A 19969-nucleotide genomic window follows, 5' to 3' on the forward strand; every position below is an offset into this window, starting at 1 on the left:
AAGAATGTTCAGTAAGAAATTAGGAACAGTGCGTGTACCGGAAGTGCCCGGGGCTCCTCAATAGATGGCGCCACTGTGTTTGTTGCCAAAAAAAAAGGGGCGGAAGACTGTGAGCTCCTGAGCATGCGCTGTGAACAACGCACTCAAATATGGCACATAGAAGATAAAAACCTACCTAATCATCTTCTGCCGGGTAGGAAACCGGTTCCCAGTATTTCTTTCTCCCTTCCCTTTCGCCCACTTTTCACCTCCCCTGCCAACAAGAGCGGGTCTCTGAGTCCCCACTGAAAACAGGAGGGTCTTCTTCTTTCTCAAGTGGAAAGAAGGAATACGAGGAGTTTCCACCTATCTGGCTGCTCGTCGGCCTTTGATGATGCGCCGGATGATCCGCGTCGAGTGCGGGCTTCCTGCTTTGCGTAATCCTTTGGGGTCTGGTGAGCACTGCCAGTCAAAGTGCGACGGAAGGCAACTGGCGCGTGCAGCGCAATCTTAACTTGTATCCGACTGCAGCGTAACCCTGGAACGAGAATCTTTTTGCTTTTCTGTTGCACAATAACCTCTCATCTTTTTGCAAAGAAATTGCGAAGTTCCCACCACGTATGCACTGAACCCAAACTACGTTTTGGCTTTGGAAGCGCAAGCTATTCTTCGAGAAGAGCGCGGGAAGCGATCCTCGCCCCAAAGCACTTGCGTCGACCAAGGGAAGCGCGGGAGCTCAGAAGGGGTCTAAAGCCAAGCGTCTGAAGCTGAACCGATCGTGCAATGGCGGCTATCAGGTATTCTAGGCCAAGAGGGCGGAATAGCGGCGATCACTTTCACCCTGCGGCCGACAGTGGTCCCACGTTTTATGCATTTATGTTACTAGGTACACTGTAAAACCGTTTCCCTGAAAATGACGGGAAATGTCTTCGCAGCTCTATTTCCAAGCTTTTGAACGTCAAAATGATGATGCTTTCTGACTTGTTTCATCATCATCCCGTTGAGCCTTTCAATGCTAGAAATAGAACGGTGATTATCATAATTAGTCTATACTGCATAGAGGTCAAGCGACGTCAAGGCGAGGTTCAAAAGAGTGGAATCCCGAGATCAGGGGAAAACGGGGGACACAACCAACAATCTCAGTTGTTGTTTGTGTCATCCCTTCTTGTTTCTTGGTGCCAGGTTTCCACGAGGTTTTGAGTCCAACAGCTTGCCTGTATCTCTTGTGTCATTCCTGTCAATATAAGGTTGTCAGGACCATGCAATATGTGATAAAATAAGCTGCAAAACGTTGAAATCAGTTTTTAGATATTTATTGCTTATAAACACTGGATGAAACCTGTACTACGAAATTCACATATAACTTGCGGCTTGCTGTGTGGTCTCACGAAGGGCATGCGCCAGAAGCATCGCTTGTTCCCTTTCCCCTTCTTTTTGCGCGTCTCGTCTTTTAACGTTTACGTTTTGTACCTTAGGTGTTAAGCACCAAAAAAAGCCATGGACCATTCCTGAAAATCAAAGCATAATTGTATACCATGATTAGATACATATAGGACACTGGGAAGGTGCAGGCTGTACATGCAATGGCCCCATACCTCACTTAATGAGCGTTATCAGAAACCACTAAATCAGTCAATTTCAGAAATATTTTAAGCACCATTGATGCATAGCGGGGTGGAAAAGTTGCCACTTTTTCTACAGGTACATGGCTGGCAAGCTGAGAACGTAAATGATAAAATAGAAAAAGAAAAACAAAGCATGTGTTCCCATATACTCCAACGTAACTGACTTTTGTGGTTTGCGACAAAGCCGAGCCTGTCTCAAATTGCAACTAAGTATGTTTATTTTTAGTAAACTAATAAAAGCACGCAATAATTAGCCGCAAAATGCCACAAGAAACCTTGTGATAGTGGCCGCCAAACCAGATAAACTAATGCCAGCATTCGAGGTGTGTTAATGCAATCTTTCATTACACAAAATTATGGACAATCTAAAACAGTGGTCTCAAACTCATTTGAGTGTGGGAACCAGATAGCCGACCACCGAAAGGTCGAGGGAAAGGGGGGAAGGGGAGAGGAGGAGGGATGGGTAAAGAAATTTGTTAGAGAAGGCACCTTGTGCTCTATGCTTTTAGGAACTTGCAACTTTGACAGCGACATTTTTTGTTGTCATTCTTTTGTTGCGGTCTTTTTGGCCCGTCCTTGATGCGACTTAAACGTACTGGCAAGAAGTGTAGTTGCTTACCACGTACTGGTAAGCAAGTACACTGTACTTCCCGTTGCTTACTTCACTCGGAAATTATTCAAGCTTAACATGTCTCAAAATAAACTCTTCATTCGACGATAAACTACATACATAAACATTCAGTTGTTAGTCAGCACTCGTTCCGTCCACTTTTTCTAATCGTCTTTCTGGTTGTTGGGCTATCTTGTCGCCTCTATCTCAAACTAAATATATATCACACGCTGCAGCTTATCATTAGACGAGAGCGCTTATCATTAGACGAAGGTACTCTCAGACATATGGACCCAGCCACAAGGACCTTGAACCAAGTGTGTGCCTCTACAGTACTAAAGCAGGGGTAACATTGGTTGTGCATCGTACAAAAGAACCGGGTTTCACTCCAGAAACGATGAAAAATAAAATCGACTAACGCGTCTCAACGGTTTTGGAAGTATGATGTTTTAGCTTTATATGTGTGTGTGTGTGCTTTAAAACCTGCCTGCCGGCAGTTTTTGTATGACCAGTGTGACGGGGCCGTCATATCCACGCGATGCTTCAGGCAGTGGCTTCAGACTGACTTTTATGCGATATGCGAGCAGCCTGCCTCACTCATCCTTGTCTTTCTAATTTCCCGCACCGCTCCTGTCGTTAATCCACAGAAGGATCGGGGTCTGGGCCGCGATCTGGATCGGAATCCTGGCGTTCCTCGTCGTAGACTCCCTGAACGACCCCCGGCGACTCGTGTCGGTCGCCGGCGCCGTGGTGCTCATCTTCCTGGGCTATGTCTTCTCCAAATATAGGCAAGAGGTGAGCTTTCTTTTTAACTTCTGTAAAGCCTCCGTCACAGTGCTAATATAACATACAATATTGTGTATGCAGATATGTTCTGACTATACCTCTGTAGGAAGTCAATATGCTTAAGGCGCGTCTGCAAAAAAAAAAAAAAAAATATTGTCACCGCGTCAGCACCGAACTGTGTGCCTTTTGTATCATGTATGACCAGATATGACTCTGGCTTAAAACGGCAAAAATTTGCCGGGGTCGTTTTGCTAAAATTCTCATGAACATGCAGTGTTGAAATTTGTGAGATTGCTGTAAATCACAATAACATACTTGATTTGGTTCGAAATAAAACGTCCCGTTTTATGTCGCACGACTACTCGCGGACGTTGAACAAAATTTCATTAAAAATAAAATCTTTAGCTTCGCCCATTGACTGAGAGAAGTAAACTTGTTCATTTTTTTTTCTTTCACGAAACCTACCATTCCTTTTTGCATAACAATTACTGTCAATCCCTGTCTCATATAAATTTTGCGTCGTTACGACAACTTGAAAATAAATCCTTTATTAACTGGAACAAATACATTTCGAAATTCCCCGCTTCCCTTATACGTTAAAGACTGGATCGAATTCTCTCCCTCCAAAAACGTACTAAAAACTCACAACGATAAGTACAATAATTTTGTTCGGGGCGAACCTCACAAGTGTTTTGCCTGAGTCGAAATATTTATTTTATATCACTTACTGCTATTTTCGTTTACTTGTCTTTTTTTTTATATTACCTCATATTATGTGTAATGCTAATAATTAACCCCAGTGTAATTCGGCAACCCTCACTGCTGATTTCTTGTACTAGATCCCCTTCATGTAAGGTACACTTCATTGAAGTACCTTTAAAGCTTAATAAACGAAAACGAACTGAACTATAAATAAATGTACCTTTGGAAAACTCTTCTTGAAAATGTTTTCAGGAGAGCAGCGCTGTGTATATATGGCGCGCTCGTCACTGAGAATAAACGTACCCCCAAGAGAATACGAGCTGAAACACCTGACATGTCCTTTGTGTGCGTCTGCGGTTCCCAATATCTCTATTACCCCTCCACTTGCCGAGTAATTCAAATACTTTACCTTCGCATTCCGTTTCTAATTCAAACCACAGCTTTCCAAAAAAAAAAATAAGGGCAGGCACTCTAAGGAGGCGTGAAGGACCGTTTCATAATGTTCGGAATAGTAGAAACGATCATGCAGTTTTCCTGTCCATTAAATTGAATTTGGCCTTACAAATATGAGAATATATATTCCCCCTCACAGGTTTTCTTCCGTGCGGCCCAAGGTGCGTAATTTGCGCGAGCAATCGAAGTTCATTTACGTAATCGTGGCCATTTATCTCACAACGCTGCACTAAAAAAAAACTAAAAAAAATATTTTCCAGAAACTTTTTTTTTGTAATTGTTTGCGCATAGAGAGACCCGGATGAGGATCTTATCATCTTCATTTTTCCACTGCCATCCTCGCGTCTGTTCCACGGGTGGAAATTTCAGCGCACCTCCTCGCTTCACACGTGTTTCATAGATTTATAATATTGACTGAGTTAGTAATTTTGCAGTTTTATTGGAAACCATATCGCTATTTTCATCAATTTACGAAGTTAGCGAATAAATTCAAGACAATTAACCTGATTATCGTAACAATTAGCCCGTATGTTATGTTCTCTTGGCCATGTAAATCACCTGCGCAAACCGCTATATGCGCATTTCACGGGCTGGAAAAAATTTGTTCATATTAAAACCAGTCACCTGTTCTATGTTCACTATGGCATTATCTTGCTTTGTAATTTTCCGACGTATACTTTATCACTTGGCATTAAAACGCGGTACTCTAATACAAGACTGTTGCCTATTTTGATGCATTTAGGTAAATGGTCAGCTAGAACGATAGGGACAAAACACAGAAAGAGAGAAACAGAGACATACACACCGCTGACTATCAACTAAGACTTTATATTTCTTCTTCATCACTTCGATCCAAAGATTCACACCTAAAGTAATGCCCAACAAATCGTCTTAAACCCTTAAATTACACTACTAAATGAAAATACTAAATCAAATTAATTAATTACATTAAATTACTAAATTTGGTCACTAACACCTCCCGGATCCAACCGACATACCACCGCCGACACATTTCCCTCTTATTCCCTTTCACGGGGCCGCGCCACACTGCAAAAACTGTTTTTCTTTCTTGCTGACCGTGATGGAGGGCATGCTTACGCAGTCATCGGCGGTTTGCTCAGTGGCCAGGGCCTCGAGAATCTCGCGGGCACAGGCATTTCTGTGTCTGTTAATAATGGAGACGCTGCTAAAACTGGGCGTGCACCCACACGTGTGGCAATGGGCTGCAAGATGCCCAGCTCCCGTGCCCTGCACCGACGCCGCGTGCTCCCTGACACTGTCTGACTCTGACATTACCAACACAGACAGAGTCAGGGAGCACGCGGCGTCGGTGCAGGGCACGGGAGCTGGGCACATTGCAGCCCATTGCCGCACGTGTGGGTGCACGCCCAGCTTTAGCAGCGTCTCCATTATTAACAGACACAGAAATGCCTGTGCCCGCGAGATTCTCGAGGCCCTGGCCACTGAGCAAACCGCCGATGACTGCGTAAGCATGCCCTCCATCACGGTCAGCAAGAAAGAAAAACAGTTTTTGCAGTGTGGCGCGGCCCCGTGAAAGGGAATAAGAGGGAAAGGTGTCGGCGGTGGTATGTCGGTTGGATCAGAGAGGTTTCAGTGACCAAATTTAGTAATTTAATGTAATTAATTAATTTTATTTAGTATTTTAATATAGTAGTGTAATTTAAGGGTTTATGATGATTCATTGGGCATTAATTTAGGTGTGAATCTTTCGGTCGAAGTGATGAAGAAGAAATATAAAGTCTTAGTTGATAGTCAGCGGTGTGTATGTCTCTGTTTCTCTCTGTCTGTGTTTGGTCCCTATCGTTCTAGCTGACCATTTACCTAAATTATGTACCAACTAGCTCAACTTCAGCCTGTTATTTTGATGCATGACGCAAAAACACAAAACTGCATTTCTTTGTAGCGTTATTGTGCCCGAATTGCTCAAAGAATTCGCTTTCAACGATGCTTATCGTCTAATTTCAATATTGTGCCGCGTATTGCGCAGATCAGAGATGGAAAAATTACTTTCAAAAAGGAATTAAATTACATTACCAATTGCTTTTCCGAAAACTGCGCAAATGTAATTAAATTACATTACAAATTACCACAGACTAACGGTAATGACGTTGCATTACAATTACTCTCCCAAAGTAATGAAATTACTTTGAAGTTACTTTGACATTACTTTTGAATACCTTGAGTCAGTAATTCGCGCTCCTTTTATTGACCGGATACACCAACAAAGTGTTAAAAAAAACAAGCCCTCGTTTGCTCAGACAGCGCGTGTGCAGGAACCAGATCCGGGAGATGCGAGGCGCTGCGCATATGCAGTGCTGAGAGCAGCGCCACCGCAGTGATGTGACCAAAAACTCAGATCTTCATTAGGTGCCTCAAACTGAACCATACTGAACAGTGGTTTTGCTGGCGTACACGACATACGTGTTAAACATGATAAATATAGCTTCTTTAGATGTGGCTCAGAAAGGTAATCGACTCACCAAATTCGCTGTTCATTCAACGGTGAAGGTTCTTACTAAAATGGTGATATGTTTCAGTCTTCCTGATTTAGAAGTTGTAGTCCGTGTCAGTTTGGTAAGTCGGGAAATGGCAGCTCATTCTTACAAGGAGTCGTCACGTGAAACGTTTCCCTTCCGCCTAGGACGCAATCTAATTCTATTCTTCTGAGAGCACTATACTCGGCGATAACTTTTCTTGGCAATGCAGTGGTGAGGAGGAGAGCCTGCGCACATCTTTATTCAGCGCTCAAAATGGGAAAGGAAACGCGTGCCTGTACCCTCCACTGCATTCCCAATAGAAGTTGTCGCCGAGTATAGTTGACGTATTCTCGGTCATTTCTTTCAAGGAGCATATTTCCGAAACACACGAAGAGTCAAAGTTTTGCGCATTGTCACACAAGGGGCCCGTATAATTGCTAAGCAGAAGTTTCGCCAGCTGGAGAATGGCTTGAGCTTCCCTATATTTCATACTTTCCCAACAAACGGGGGGGGGGGGGGGCGATGTCTGTTCTTAGGCTTATTCCCGAATAAACTTCCCAAGGGGAGGCGGCGAGGCATACCGCGAGCGACACCTGTTTTGCGCGAGGACGCACGAAACGTTCTGGGGCTTTGACGAGGCATTTGAAATTAACTATTTTTATTCCGGTCGTCTTTTTTTTCACAGTGGTCGAAGCTTACGGTTTGACTTTGTTTGACGAAAGTACAAGATCTGTTTGTCCTGTGCTCTCAGGTTTTAAATCATGCTTAACTCGCTGGTGATGTGCTCCTCGCCTTGTAGCTTATGAGCCGTTCATTCCTAAGCTGACACACTGTCAGCTTAGGGGTGAACGGTGGAAGCTACATGTTTGTTGGAGCAGGCACACGCCTATCGTTGATCACGTAACCACGCTCTCGTTCATACCCACGCGCCGAGAAAGGAACGGGACACGTGATTAAAAGACGGTGTCTGATTGGTCGTGCTTAGCTTGCAGCTCCCACTGCACTGTCAGCTTAGGGATGAGCGAAGTATAGTATCGTCGTGATGACGCGACACCGTGAATCTGTCGTGCCTAGAGTTGGTAAGCCGCTGCCTTCCAGCGATGTCCACACGCAAGCTTTCCACGTTTGGCTTTCCAGCCCTCCTTTGTGCGTCTGTCCAGCTCTTCGTACAAGGCTTTGCGCTCAGGTGGCCGTCGATTATTTCTTCTGATGCTCTTTCACAACATTTCACCATGCAAAATGATGTTCTCTTCTTTCTTAAAGCTTGCCAACGAATTTTCTAATTTAGGACAAAAGTAATTTCAAAAGTAATGAGTAATTTTCTAGAAAATACTGCCTGAAGTAATGCATTACATTACTAAATTACTAGCCTAGAAAAGTAATTCATTACATTACTCTCTACTCCAAAAAGTAACTTAATTACTGTAATCCCATTACAGTAATGTCATTACTGCCATCTCTGGCGCAGATCAACTGGTACCAGGTGATGTGGGCTGTCCTCCTCCAGTTCCTGTTAGGCCTCATTGTGCTCCGCTGGCCACTTGGCCGAGAGGCGCTCCAGTGTTTCGGCGACAAGGTCAAGAGCTTTCTAGACTTCACGTTCGCTGGCTCCACCTTTGTGTTTGGCTATTTGGCCAAAGGCTTCAACCTGACCGAGGCTCTCGGAGACCTAGTCAAGCCACAGAACGCAAATGCGTCGCTCCAGAACGTCACCGAAGTTGCCCCGCCATCCATCGAGAATTTGCCTCCACTATTTGTCTTCCAGGTAAGCCTATGCGCTCTCGTGAATATACACCAAAGCGCTGGTTACAGACAAATCACGTGAGGTGTGTGAAATGCGCGTGCGCAGGAACCGGATTCATGTAAAGGAAAGCGAACTGCGCATGCGCCGTGCTTATAAAGCAGCGTCGCCGTAGTGGTGTAACGTAAAAGCCACGTGTTGGCCGTGAGGAGGCATTCACATTAGTTCTCGTCATCGCGAGCTGTGGTTAATGTAACTTATAGTCTGCGAAGAACAGCAGCTTTTAAGATGTGAAACAAATCTTTTGAAAGCTTGGAGGCAGCCCTCATTGACCAACAGTGGCGCACGGATCTATGACGGCCATTAAATACTCGGTATAGCACAAGACGGACAAAATGTATGCGCGAGTGACTCCCGCCAAGTATTCTACCTCAACGTAAAAAAAAGAAAAACCTTCAATAAGATTATGGCTAAAAAAAAGAAACAGCTAGGCTTTTCTCACAAGCATTTCGAATTAATCATAAATAAAAATTCGACGTACACCAAGCGGATCAGGAACCGCAACCTTCAGTTTTTCAACACTTGAATATCTTGCTGGCAAGACTTCGCCTTTCTTTCGACGTACCAGGAACTAATAGACAGGTCTAGTATGTTGCCCAAATTATATATATATGCCTTTTAGTTTCATAGAACTCCGGCACAGGTTTCTTTAGATTAAGATTTTTTTTTTTCAAGTGAAGCCTGATATGTGCTACTTTTTGTTGCGTTTAGCGAGAAAAGTGATTGTTTTTTACGCGTTTAATCACTCTGCGCACGCTAACTCAATTTCCATGAAATATAACTAGAATGCGTGTATGTGTTTCACTTCTGAAAATATTGACAACAAAAGCAGTATTTTTCACCCTGAATTGTACTTAGATTCATCCAGAAAACATGTATTGAGCGACTCTCGTAGATGTTCACTGAGTCGACAGGGCGCGCTCCTCCGCGTCAAGCGTCAGAGCTCTCTGTAGCAATGGCGAGCGAACTTGTCAGAGGATTTGTAATGACGCTGTTATTTTGAACACCTCCCGAGTATATATTACGCTTTCAGCACTAATATTCTACATCGCATCCGTGACGCGCATGTCAAACATTTCTATAAAGCTCTAAAAATATGTTAACTAAAGTTCTAATCAGTAATTGTTACGAGAGAGTTGAAAAAGTGGTGTAATAGCCTTGATGCATAGCCAAATTTTTAATATCTGTTCTAACGCGGAAGTAAGTTTGTACCTCGCTCTGCGAGTTTGCGTTTTATGGTTTTCAAGTTTGAATTTACAGAGCTTGTAACTTGTCGGGTTTTCTAACATGTAAATGGGATTTCGTCTGCAAGTTTCTAGGTTATGAAACTCTTGTTTTTGTCGGAAGCTTGCTTGTGCTTCATCCGAGGTATGAGTAAGAAGAAAATTCCTATCCAATGCAACAGTCTCCCGCCCACAAATACACACGTGCTTGTGCGGGTGGTTCTGGTGTTTTAGCAATAAACATATGTACGTATTTTGATAAACCTAACGGCAGGGCACTCACGCAGTAGAATAATTTTTTGAATTCACTATGAGTGTATTGAACCACGGAGCAAAGAAAGCAAAATGTATTCCATATTATAATCCCCGTTTCGTTGTGAATTGGGATGTAGTTGATAATGTCTTTCATTCCAAGCTTGAACTTCTATCGCTTAGCCTGGCTCTCAATCCCCTCTTAGAACTCTCGGCCCCTGCTTGCTACATGCTTCCATGATGGGGCGGACCCGGGGGGTTTTGACGATAACTAACCCTGTAAAGGGCTAAACAGGCAAGGCGGCAGTAGCTACGCTCCCGGTGTACCATTCAAATTAAATCTTGCATTATGTTATCATGACCTCTCTGTATATACCCGTGAAGTCAGCAGGCAATACCCACGCGTTATAAAGGTATACGATAGGCATGTTCTGCAAAGGCGTAGGTTTTAATGCCCCGTCAAGTTAGCAGCGAACATCGTTGTAGATCAATGTCCTTCGCAGTGTAGGGATATGATGTGCACGATTTTCGCCCCTGAAAAACATGTAAGTACGACACAAATAAGAAGCCGCTGCCAGAAAATAAATGTAATGATAACTGTTTGGCCTTTGCTCGACTAAGAACAGACATTTCTTCTCAAACCTGTTTTATGTAACCCTGAAATATTTATGTGCGTCGCGTGAGCTAGAATGCCAGCGCTGCAGATGTCGACTTGGTGTTTTACCAAAACCACTTGTCAGCTGTAAACTCACCATACGTAAGAAAGAAGCATCTCGCAGGCACAATGCGGCTCGTGGGCCGCGGTTGCCAGGCCTCGGTCAAGATTAAGCCTCAATACTCGAAGCGAGCTCGCCCTTGAAGAAAGATTTTTTTTTAGCATCCAGGTTGTGTAGAGTTTCATTAATAACTGGCATGAGCTAGAAGAAGGATGAAGAGACGGGTTATACTCGGTCCCACATTTGTCGAGGGTTTTAGGGAACTGTTTTCGCACATCCGACACGGTACGATGAGTCACCCGCGGTACGAACTGCGCTTTTGTGAGCCTTCGGCGGTAGCACATGCGCAGTTCGTACCGGAGGGCCAATCGTGCCATATGGGATGCGCGAAAACGGTTCCCTAAAACTCTCCTACATCCGACCGCAGCCAACGCTACGATCCGATAGAGCGTAGAGTATCTGCGCATGCCTATACTCTATTAGACTAACTCTAGTAAGTCTAATGGAGGGAATCAAGCCAAGGCAAAGGTGCATTCCCACGACGTTCGTCGAATTTCTGTGTTTTCTATCATCAGCTAAACTAGAGTCACTGGATGTTCCCAGAGCACCGAAACTCCCAAGCTTCATTTCAGAATCGAGTCGCGGCGCGGCTTTCGCGTTCCAACTCATCCCCCAATATGGCGCTGCCCTGTGCGGTCGAAGCGAAGCTTGTATACAGTGTTGGGTTGGTTCTTTTGCGAGCTCTACAATCCACTTTCCTGGTCTGTGGTGAGAGTGGTTAGTTTTTATTGATTTTTTTTTTCCTTCGTTCCGAACAGTGCCGAACTTGCTCCTCGCTGTCTCGTTTTTCTCTCTCGCCTCTAAAGACATCGAAGTCGAGTGTTAGGCTTAGCGTCTGAGGCGTAGGGTTTTAAACGGCACACCAGCGAAACTGGAGCGAGGAAACGAGCCGGCAATGGTCTTCTTTGGCTAACCAAATTAGCGGGTGCTTGATATATATAAAAAAAATTAAAAAAATAAAAGAAATTTGGAGAAATTTGACGCATCTTCCTAACACGTCGATTCCCGGCGTACGCAACCGTGCGTACCCGCAGTTGTGTACAACCCGCACATGAAACGCAGGAACGTTTCATGTGCGGGTTGCTCTTCTTTTTTTTTTGGGGGGGGGGGGGGGGGGGGGAGGAGGGTTATCATTTGGATAGCCCACCGATCACTTCCATTGTGGGCTAAACCAGCCAATCAAAACTGGATTTTTTGTGGGATCGACTTCCGGAAAGGGGACTGAATAAAATTCGGTACTCTGAAAACATTCAGTTACTCTAGGCTAAACGAATCACGCGTAGAAAAATAAATTGCAAGATCATGGGCCATTCGCAGCGCATAAATAATTTAGCCGGAAATAAAAAAAAAACAAAGACGATGAGTGCCCTGATGATAAACTTTTGACACCGCTGAATTTGTCCCATCAGTCCGGCATTGTCTTCAGTAGTTGGGCTTAGAGTACAATGAGGTATATTCTCTCAATGGAGATTGTAATCCTTTGTCCTGAAAAACCTCGCCGTTCACTTTTCCTTTTTCAGGCCCTGCCCGTGATATTTTTCTTCAGCTTCATCGTGAGCCTCCTGTACTTCTACGGCATCATGCAGTGGCTTGTGCTCAAAGTGGGCAGCTTTCTTCAGCTCACCATCGGAACGACGGTGTGCGAGTCTATGACCGCCGCCGCCAACATCTTCCTCGGAATGGTGAGCGCTCTTGGTCTTATCTCAAGGAGCCTGTTTCTTTGACGTTGGGCACGCCCCGCCCAAAATCATTTTAACCCAGGCAGTGCCAAAGTACCATGGAGGTAGAAAGCTTCATGAGGCGACCTGAGGCCACCAGAGGTGAAGCCAGAAGTGTGGAGGTACACGCCCGCAACGATGACCAAAACCAAGAGGCGCTATTATACGAAAGGGAGAGCTGACTTGGCGCCAAGTGCTGTTCTCGAAAGCTTCCGGGCGCCAAGTCAGCTTTCCTTTCTGTATAATAGCGTCTCCTGGTGTTGGTCATCATTGAGGCCGTGTACCTCCGCACTTCTGGCATCACCTCTGGTGTCCATATGCCACTTTCAGTAGCTTCCTACCTCCATCGTGCCAAAGTACACTTCTTCGGCTTTGGCTTTTCGTTCTATCGCCACTTAACGGCCAAAGTGCCAGGCATGAGCCGAAATTGCCGCGTATCAAGGGAACGACGAGCAGTGCAGCCGAGGTAAATCACAATTGTTTGTGAATTTAGGCCCAAAATTTGCCAAGTGAAAACCGAAACGCCAAAACGAAGCCCTAATTCTGGCCTTGCCTCGAGAAGTGAGTCCACAGAAATTAGGTGACCGTCAAACATGTGCCCAACTCTGGCACATGTTTGGCAATTTAGGAACCAAATATCAAGCCGGTGGCCAAGAACTGTTACGTCTTAGCTGCCATCCGCCGTTCGGCCAGGCGCGACGCGAGTGTGACACGCTCCGGTGGTAGCAAGTATGGGACAACGCCCCCTTTATTGCTTCGAACACAGATATATAGAGAACGGCACGACTAGTGACGTCAACAGGGAAACTGCTATCGTCTTGATAACAGCGAATAGACAGGATGTAAACAATGACAATGCAACATTTCTTCTTCTCTTAATATTGCAAACGATCGATCGGTTTCCGTGTCCGCGTTGAGCGTCGTAAGGCTGGTTGGTCTTGACCGTCGGGGGCTGGCACGTCTTGCTCGCTCGGTGGCCCCTGGCTGTCCGGCTGTCCTTGTGTCACTGGCGGCCCGACGTTGTCCGAACCGTTTTTAGGGCCTCCCAGACTTTCAGTCGGACCTTGTCTGCCGCGGACCTGGTCCATGTGTCGACGGACTGTTCCCTCCGGAGTCTCGATGACCAGCATCCTTGGCCCGAGCTTGTTCTGGACGGTCCCCGGTGACCATCTTTCACCTTGGCCGAAGTTGCGGCCCCAAACCGCCGCCCCAAGGTCCCAGGAGTCTCCTTGAACCTGCACATCGTCGGACAATAACGCAGGCCGGAACGGTACACTCATGTCCAGGCGCGAACGAATGCGGTACCCGAGAAGTATTTCGCCTGGGGACTTGCACACGCTAAAGGCGTCCGACGATAACTTATCAGAAGCTGCGCCAGCCTTTTTCCCAAATCTCCCCCAGTTAACTTAGCGAGGCCGAACTTGATCGTCCTGACTGCCCGTTCAGCCAGCCCGTTAGACTGAGGATGATAGGGCGCACAGCGGAGGTGACACACATTGTTTCTTTTCACAAAGTCTTCAAAATGCTGACTAATGAACTGAGGTCCATTATCAGAAACGATTGTTCTGGGCAGACCGAACCTGCTGAACAGTTCTCGGAGTTGATTCACAGTCGCCTCTGCCGTTGTTGATCGCATGATGCAAGCTTCAATTCATTTGGAATGGGAATCGACGACTATCAGCAACATCCTTCCCTCAGCTGGTCCTGCAAAATCGATGTGCACGCTCGACCATCTTTCTTTTGTTTCTGGCCAATTCACCGGTGAGCACGCGGACGGCATTGGGGTGGCTTGTACGCACTCTTTACAATTTCCGCTCAGTTGTTCCACCTCCCGGTCCAGTCCCGGCCACCAAAACAACGACCGCGCATTTCTCTTCATGGCTGATACCCCCTGGTGAGATTCGTGCAGCAGCTTCAGGATGTCCGGGCGGGCCCGTGTCGGAATCACGAGGCGCCGGCCCCAGTAAAGTAACCCACGGCACGTAGACAGCTCGAGCTTCCGGGAAAAATAAGGCTGTACCTCTGTCTGGTTCTTCAGAAGGCTAGCAGGCCAGCCGTTCTGCACGTACTTGATGACCTGCAACAACGTATCGTCTGTTTTCATCAAGTCTTCTAGCCGCTGCGCGGACATAAATGCTTCATCTACGCGGTGCAACGTCAGCACAAATTCCCGGAGGTCCTCTTCCACTGGTGGTCCTTGCCGTGGAAGTGGCAATCGACTCAGCGCGTCAGCGTTTCCGTTTTGTTTGCCGGGTCGAAATTCTATTTTGTACCGGAAATCGCTGAGTAGCAGAGCCCACCTTTGAATCCGTCCAGACGCCAGTAGCGGGACAGGCCGGTCTTCTCGAAGCAGACCCACGAGTGGTTGATGGTCCGTGACTAATACGAATTGGCGTCTTAGTAAATAATCACGGAACTTGATTACGCCAAAGATCAACGCAAGTGCCTCCTTTTCTAGTTGCGAATAGTTCTTTTCGGCGGAGGTCCATGTTCTTGACCGAAAAGCTATCGGTGTATCGACACTTCGGATCTTGTGCGATAGGACGGCGCCCACTCCTGTTGGGGACGCGTCACATTCCAGTCGCAGTGGCTTCTCAGGGTCAAAAAATGTCAGGACCGGTGATGTCAGCAGCGCGGCCTTGGCCTGTTTGGCGGCCTTATCTTGCCTTGGTCCCCAATTCCACCTTTGATCCTTGCCGAGCAGCTCGTATAACGGTGCTAGCAGCGTCGACATATTAGGCAAGAATCGGTGATAATACGTCAGAAGCCCAAGGAATGAGCGAAGTTCGCTTACATTTGACGGCGTCGGTGCATCTCGGATGGCCTCCAAGTTTTTCTCGATTGGATTTAGTCCTTCCTTGTCGATCTGGAGGCCCAGGTAAGTGATGTCCGGCTTCCTCCTAAATTGGCATTTTGATCGCCGAAGCTTGACACCCATGTCCCGGAAGCGTTGCAGCACCCTGCTCAGGTTGTCGGTTCCCGGTTGTTCCGCTACCAGGACGTCGTCCAGGTACACTTGCACGCCCTCCAGATCTGCAAGCATGCTCTCCATCTTCCTCTGAAAAATCGCCGGCGCGGAAGCAACTCCAAACGGAAGGCGATTGAAGCTGTAAAGGCCAGGATGGGTGTTGATGACTGTTAATTCCTTCGACTCTTCATCCAATGCCACCTGGCTGTAAGCATCCCTAAGGTCTAAGGTGCTAAATAAAGAACCGCCCCGCAACGACGCAAACATATCAGCTATGTTAGGTAGCGGATACTGCTCTGTGTTGCACGCCATGTTCGCTGTCAACTTAAAATCGCCGCACAGGCGTATCGAGCCGTTCTTTTTCTGCACCGGTACAATCGGTGCTGCCCACTCCGAATGGCTTACAGGTGAGATAACTCTGGCCCCTACCAACCGATCCAGCTCCTCTGACACTTTGTTGCGGAGCGCGTATGGAACAGGTCGTGCCTTCATAAACTTCGGCACCACTCCCTCCCTCAAATGAAAACGTACCGGTGGCCCCTTGATGGTTCCCAGGCCTGGCTCGAACAGGTCCTGAAACTGCAACAGCAGGTCTTCCAGCTCTCTCGTTGAGCCTGCAACCACGCTTGACACCAGAGGGTTCAGTAAGTTCAGTTTGCCGATTACCTCTCCACCACACAGGCTTGGTCCGGGGCAGTTCACAACCACGAGCGGAGCCGGCACCGTGACGTCATGGACGGTCGCCCTCATGTGTAGCTCCCCGAGGATGGGCAGCTGTCCCAAGTAGCATCGGAGACTCAGCTTGATTGCCGACAGCGCCGGCCAATGGTCCTTGTGCTCATTGTACACTTCACGGGGAATAACACAAACAGGAGAGCCCATGTCGACTTCCATGGTCAGTCGTACTCCCCCCCCAGGAGATCTGCCTTCGAACCGGCGGTTCAAAACTTGCCCGTGTTCGAGGTTGTACCGTGTACACTGATGCCAAGTCCAGGTCCTCTCCCTCTGACGCCGTCGCAGCTGCAATCGTCGAGATTGGTCGTCCTGGAGTTGCAATGTCATTCTGCGCCCCACATTTCTTCGCGAAACGGCCTTGTCTGCCGCATCGGAAACATCTGGCGAATCTGTGCCGACACGCGTCCCGTGCATGTGAACTGCTTCCGCATCGCTCGCATTCTTCTTTTCTTGTATTGTACCTCCCTCCCAGGTCTGGCTGTTTTCGGGACTTTCCGGCTATTCTGTGTAGCTCCACTTCATTTTTTACCTCCTGGCTTTCCATGTTCTTTACCTCCTTTGTGGCTACCTCTGCCGCGGTAGCCAAATCTTCTGCCTCTGCCAAAGTCAGGTCTCGCCTTGCCAGTAGTTGACGTTGGACTGTCTGGTTTCGCACTCCGCAAACAATGCGATCCCGCAGCATGCGGTCCAAGCTGTCTCTGAAATCGCAATTTTCCGCGATTTTCCTTAGTTCCACGATGAAGTCTTGCACCGACTCGCCTTCCCGCTGTTGCCGATTGAAAAACTTGTAGCTTTCAGCTATTTCGTTGGGCTTGGGCGCGTAGTGTCGACCCAGGATGCCCACAACTTCCTTGTACGTTAGTTCGTTGACCCTTCGAGGCGCGCATATTCCGCACAGTATTCCAATCGGCCTGGAGCCGAGCGCGGCTACCAACAGCGCGCGCTTTGACGGCGTCGGTGCATCTCGGATGGCCTCCAAGTTTTTCTCGATTGGATGTAGTCCTTCCTTGTCGATCTGGTGGCCCAGGTAAGCGATGTCCGGCTTGTTAAATTGGCATTCTATTTTTGGTTATGTCTTGGCTTCTTGGGGCATACAGGGCCCTAAATGTATAGTGCGAAACCTCACTTTGGCCCATATATACCCGTAATATTTGGGAATATATCCGAGCACTATGATGACAACAAGGGCGTAGAGGGTCGATAGGTCATTTACAAAAGTGGGCGTCTTCCCTTAGCTATTGCTTCAATTATCGGAAGCGAGTTTATATCTTGGGCTTGAATTTTGAGCCTGCATCACACATAAACGCTCTGTCCACGTTCGGTGTCTTGGCGGACCTAACTTTGCTGGACACGAGTTCAGCGACGCTTGGCATTAAGTGAGCGGTGCGACGATATTCAATTGAAATGTTTTTCAAATTACACAAGCTTTATGGCAATATTTGGGCTCAACGATACTTGCACGCAACTCCACTGGCAAAAAGACCCCTTTGTTGCAGTGTAATTTCAAGGAGAAAATGCAAGCATTTTCGTTCAACCTCGCCTTCGCAAAACTTGATGATCTAGCTAGGCGGTCGCGGTACCGCCGAGTGACGACATTTTAATGCAGCCAATAAATTGGACCCGAGCACTGCGTGGGCACTCGATTAGGGCTCGTGATAATCGATAGCTCGACGAGCATTTCGCTGCAATCACGACAATAGCCTAACCATAACAATGTCTGGAGGTCAGAGCGCGTACTGTGCCTTGCCAACCCCTGCGCGTGGCTATGATCAACATTGACGGCATACAATAGGCTCCCGATCACGTGGTCTCCTTGTTCAGGCTGCGAGTTGGGAGAAGGGAGGGGGGGGGGGGTGAACACTGCTTGATTTCTAAAATTTTTTTCTACGACTTCGATTGCGGGGGGTGAAAAACGAATACGAGTGTTATAGGTCAATAAGACCAGAGATTTGTTCTAAGCTGTATTTGCGGAAAGTAAGAAATCCGTTGCGTCGCACCTTTTAATTGAGATACAATCACATACGTGTGAAAACATGATTGCGCTTTAAGTCAAGGACATCGGAAGAACAGACACCACAGAGCGCTAGCTTTCAAATGATTTAATTCAAGAGCCTTAGCGTAGATGCGCACTGCGTCACAGCACCATATCTAAAACAATCCGTGGTCCCGGCACGTACTGCAAGTACACTAACTCTTTTTCTGTCTAGTCAATTGAAGCCACACTGACGCAACACGTGCCGGAACTATTTGTAGCGTCAGCCTTCATAATCTCTCTAACAGTTTTATCTTTGTGCCTAGTGAGAATAGTGGAAGAAACAAGTGATGGTTAGCACCCGCAGTCATGACAGTGACACGACAGATGGCCATCCCGAACAGCGGTCACTTTCAGGTAGTGTTCTCTTAGCCGTACGTTTAAACATCTGCCTGTCTGGCGGAATATGTCTTGCCACATGAAAGTGGAATCTGATACACCACCCCTTCCGTGCACGCAACAAAAAGACTTCTGTGCTTGATTGGGCAGCCCGTCGATACCTTGCGAAATGGGTCTGTCAGCTTGCACATTTTTGCGAGCTTTTCGGGTGCAAAGTAATCGAATTTTACGTTTACACGTTTCGCTATTTTTCCAAGACTGTGCGCTGTTCTGTGCATCTACGGCACAATCGCCACTTTCTGTCTTGCTTGACCTGCCTCTGGGCGCGGGTAAACATCCTTTCTTATTTTCTTAAGGACGCCTTCTGCTACAGATAAACTCACAGCCTTTGGAAACCCGGCACACTGCAAGCGTTCGTTTCGCTCAATCAGACTCAAGGACATTGCATGGTGGCAAGACCTTCTGAGGGCGTTCGTAAAACACAAATTAACTATTCCTCTTTTAAGTAATTTGAGTGGGATGAATTAGGTGGTAACAACGGCTTGTTGGCCCTTGGGTGGTATGCCCAACATATGTAGTTTTACCACAGAGTGAGATGAATGCCTATAAATTGCATAACACTCTCTACGGGTAATTCATGCGTGTCCTGAAGAGGGTCAAGGACATCACCAGAAACGGTCAAACGACTTTCTACCGTCGAGGGGGAAAGGGGAGTATCATTGTGAAGTAAAATTTAAAAAAAATCGTCAACATAGTTAAAAACCTTAGAAACGCTAAAAGCATTCAGGCGTTCACAAATTACTCTGTCATGATGCGCTAAAAATACATCACTCAAAATAGGAGCTATGCAGGAGCCGATACACACACCCCATTTTTGAATAAAAATGTCGTCATTTCATTTAGCAAAAGTTGAGTTAAGATAAAAACTTAGCTGTTCTAGGAAGTCTTCTACTGTCATGCCCGCTTCATGTTGAAAGTGATCATCCCGCGGTGTCGATGCGCTCTTCAACGCACCTAAGTAGTTTATCATGTGAGAGGGAGTAATACAAATCTTTTACGTCTACAGAGCAGGCTAAGAAGCCTTTGTTCGAGTTTTCCTCTAAAAATTCTACAACCTCATCCAAGCTTCTGATCAAAAACGGATCGCCAATCTTAAGCAACTTTAGCTTCTCTTGCAAGTTAATCTTACGCAACTTTAGCTTCTCTTAAAATCACATACTTCGCCAAGGAAGCGACGCCGAAATTATGACGTCCGCCAGTGTTTCTTGATGAACTTTTCAAAAGGGTCGATTGCGGTAACAGCGGACTCGCAATATTTTACGGGACGTTGACTAGACACGTGGAAATGCTTATTGTTCGCGGTCACGTAAATCGGACACTAGATTTATTTGGTATCGTTACGTTTGTGTTTATGCCAACTTTGACCGGATCTTTTTTTCGGCTTCGTAGAACTTGTCACTCTGCCGCCGGCG

General features: G+C 46.6%; 1 protein-coding gene across 1 annotated transcript in view; it reads left to right on the forward strand.

The window, feature by feature from the left end:
• The window catches only part of LOC120836288 (sodium/nucleoside cotransporter 2), a 71370-nt gene that overhangs the window by 48268 nt on the left and 3133 nt on the right, over positions 1-19969 (forward strand). Inside the window, exons 3-5 of the mRNA XM_040205961.3 lie at positions 2862-3009; positions 8122-8418; positions 12226-12387. Of these exons, the coding sequence (XP_040061895.1) occupies positions 2862-3009; positions 8122-8418; positions 12226-12387 (607 nt within the window). The remainder of the gene's footprint in view (positions 1-2861; positions 3010-8121; positions 8419-12225; positions 12388-19969) is intronic.

This window comes from Ixodes scapularis, unplaced genomic scaffold, assembly GCF_016920785.2.
Source record: "Ixodes scapularis isolate PalLabHiFi unplaced genomic scaffold, ASM1692078v2 PGA_scaffold44__24_contigs__length_19508400, whole genome shotgun sequence".
Lineage (NCBI taxonomy): Eukaryota > Metazoa > Arthropoda > Arachnida > Ixodida > Ixodidae > Ixodes > Ixodes scapularis.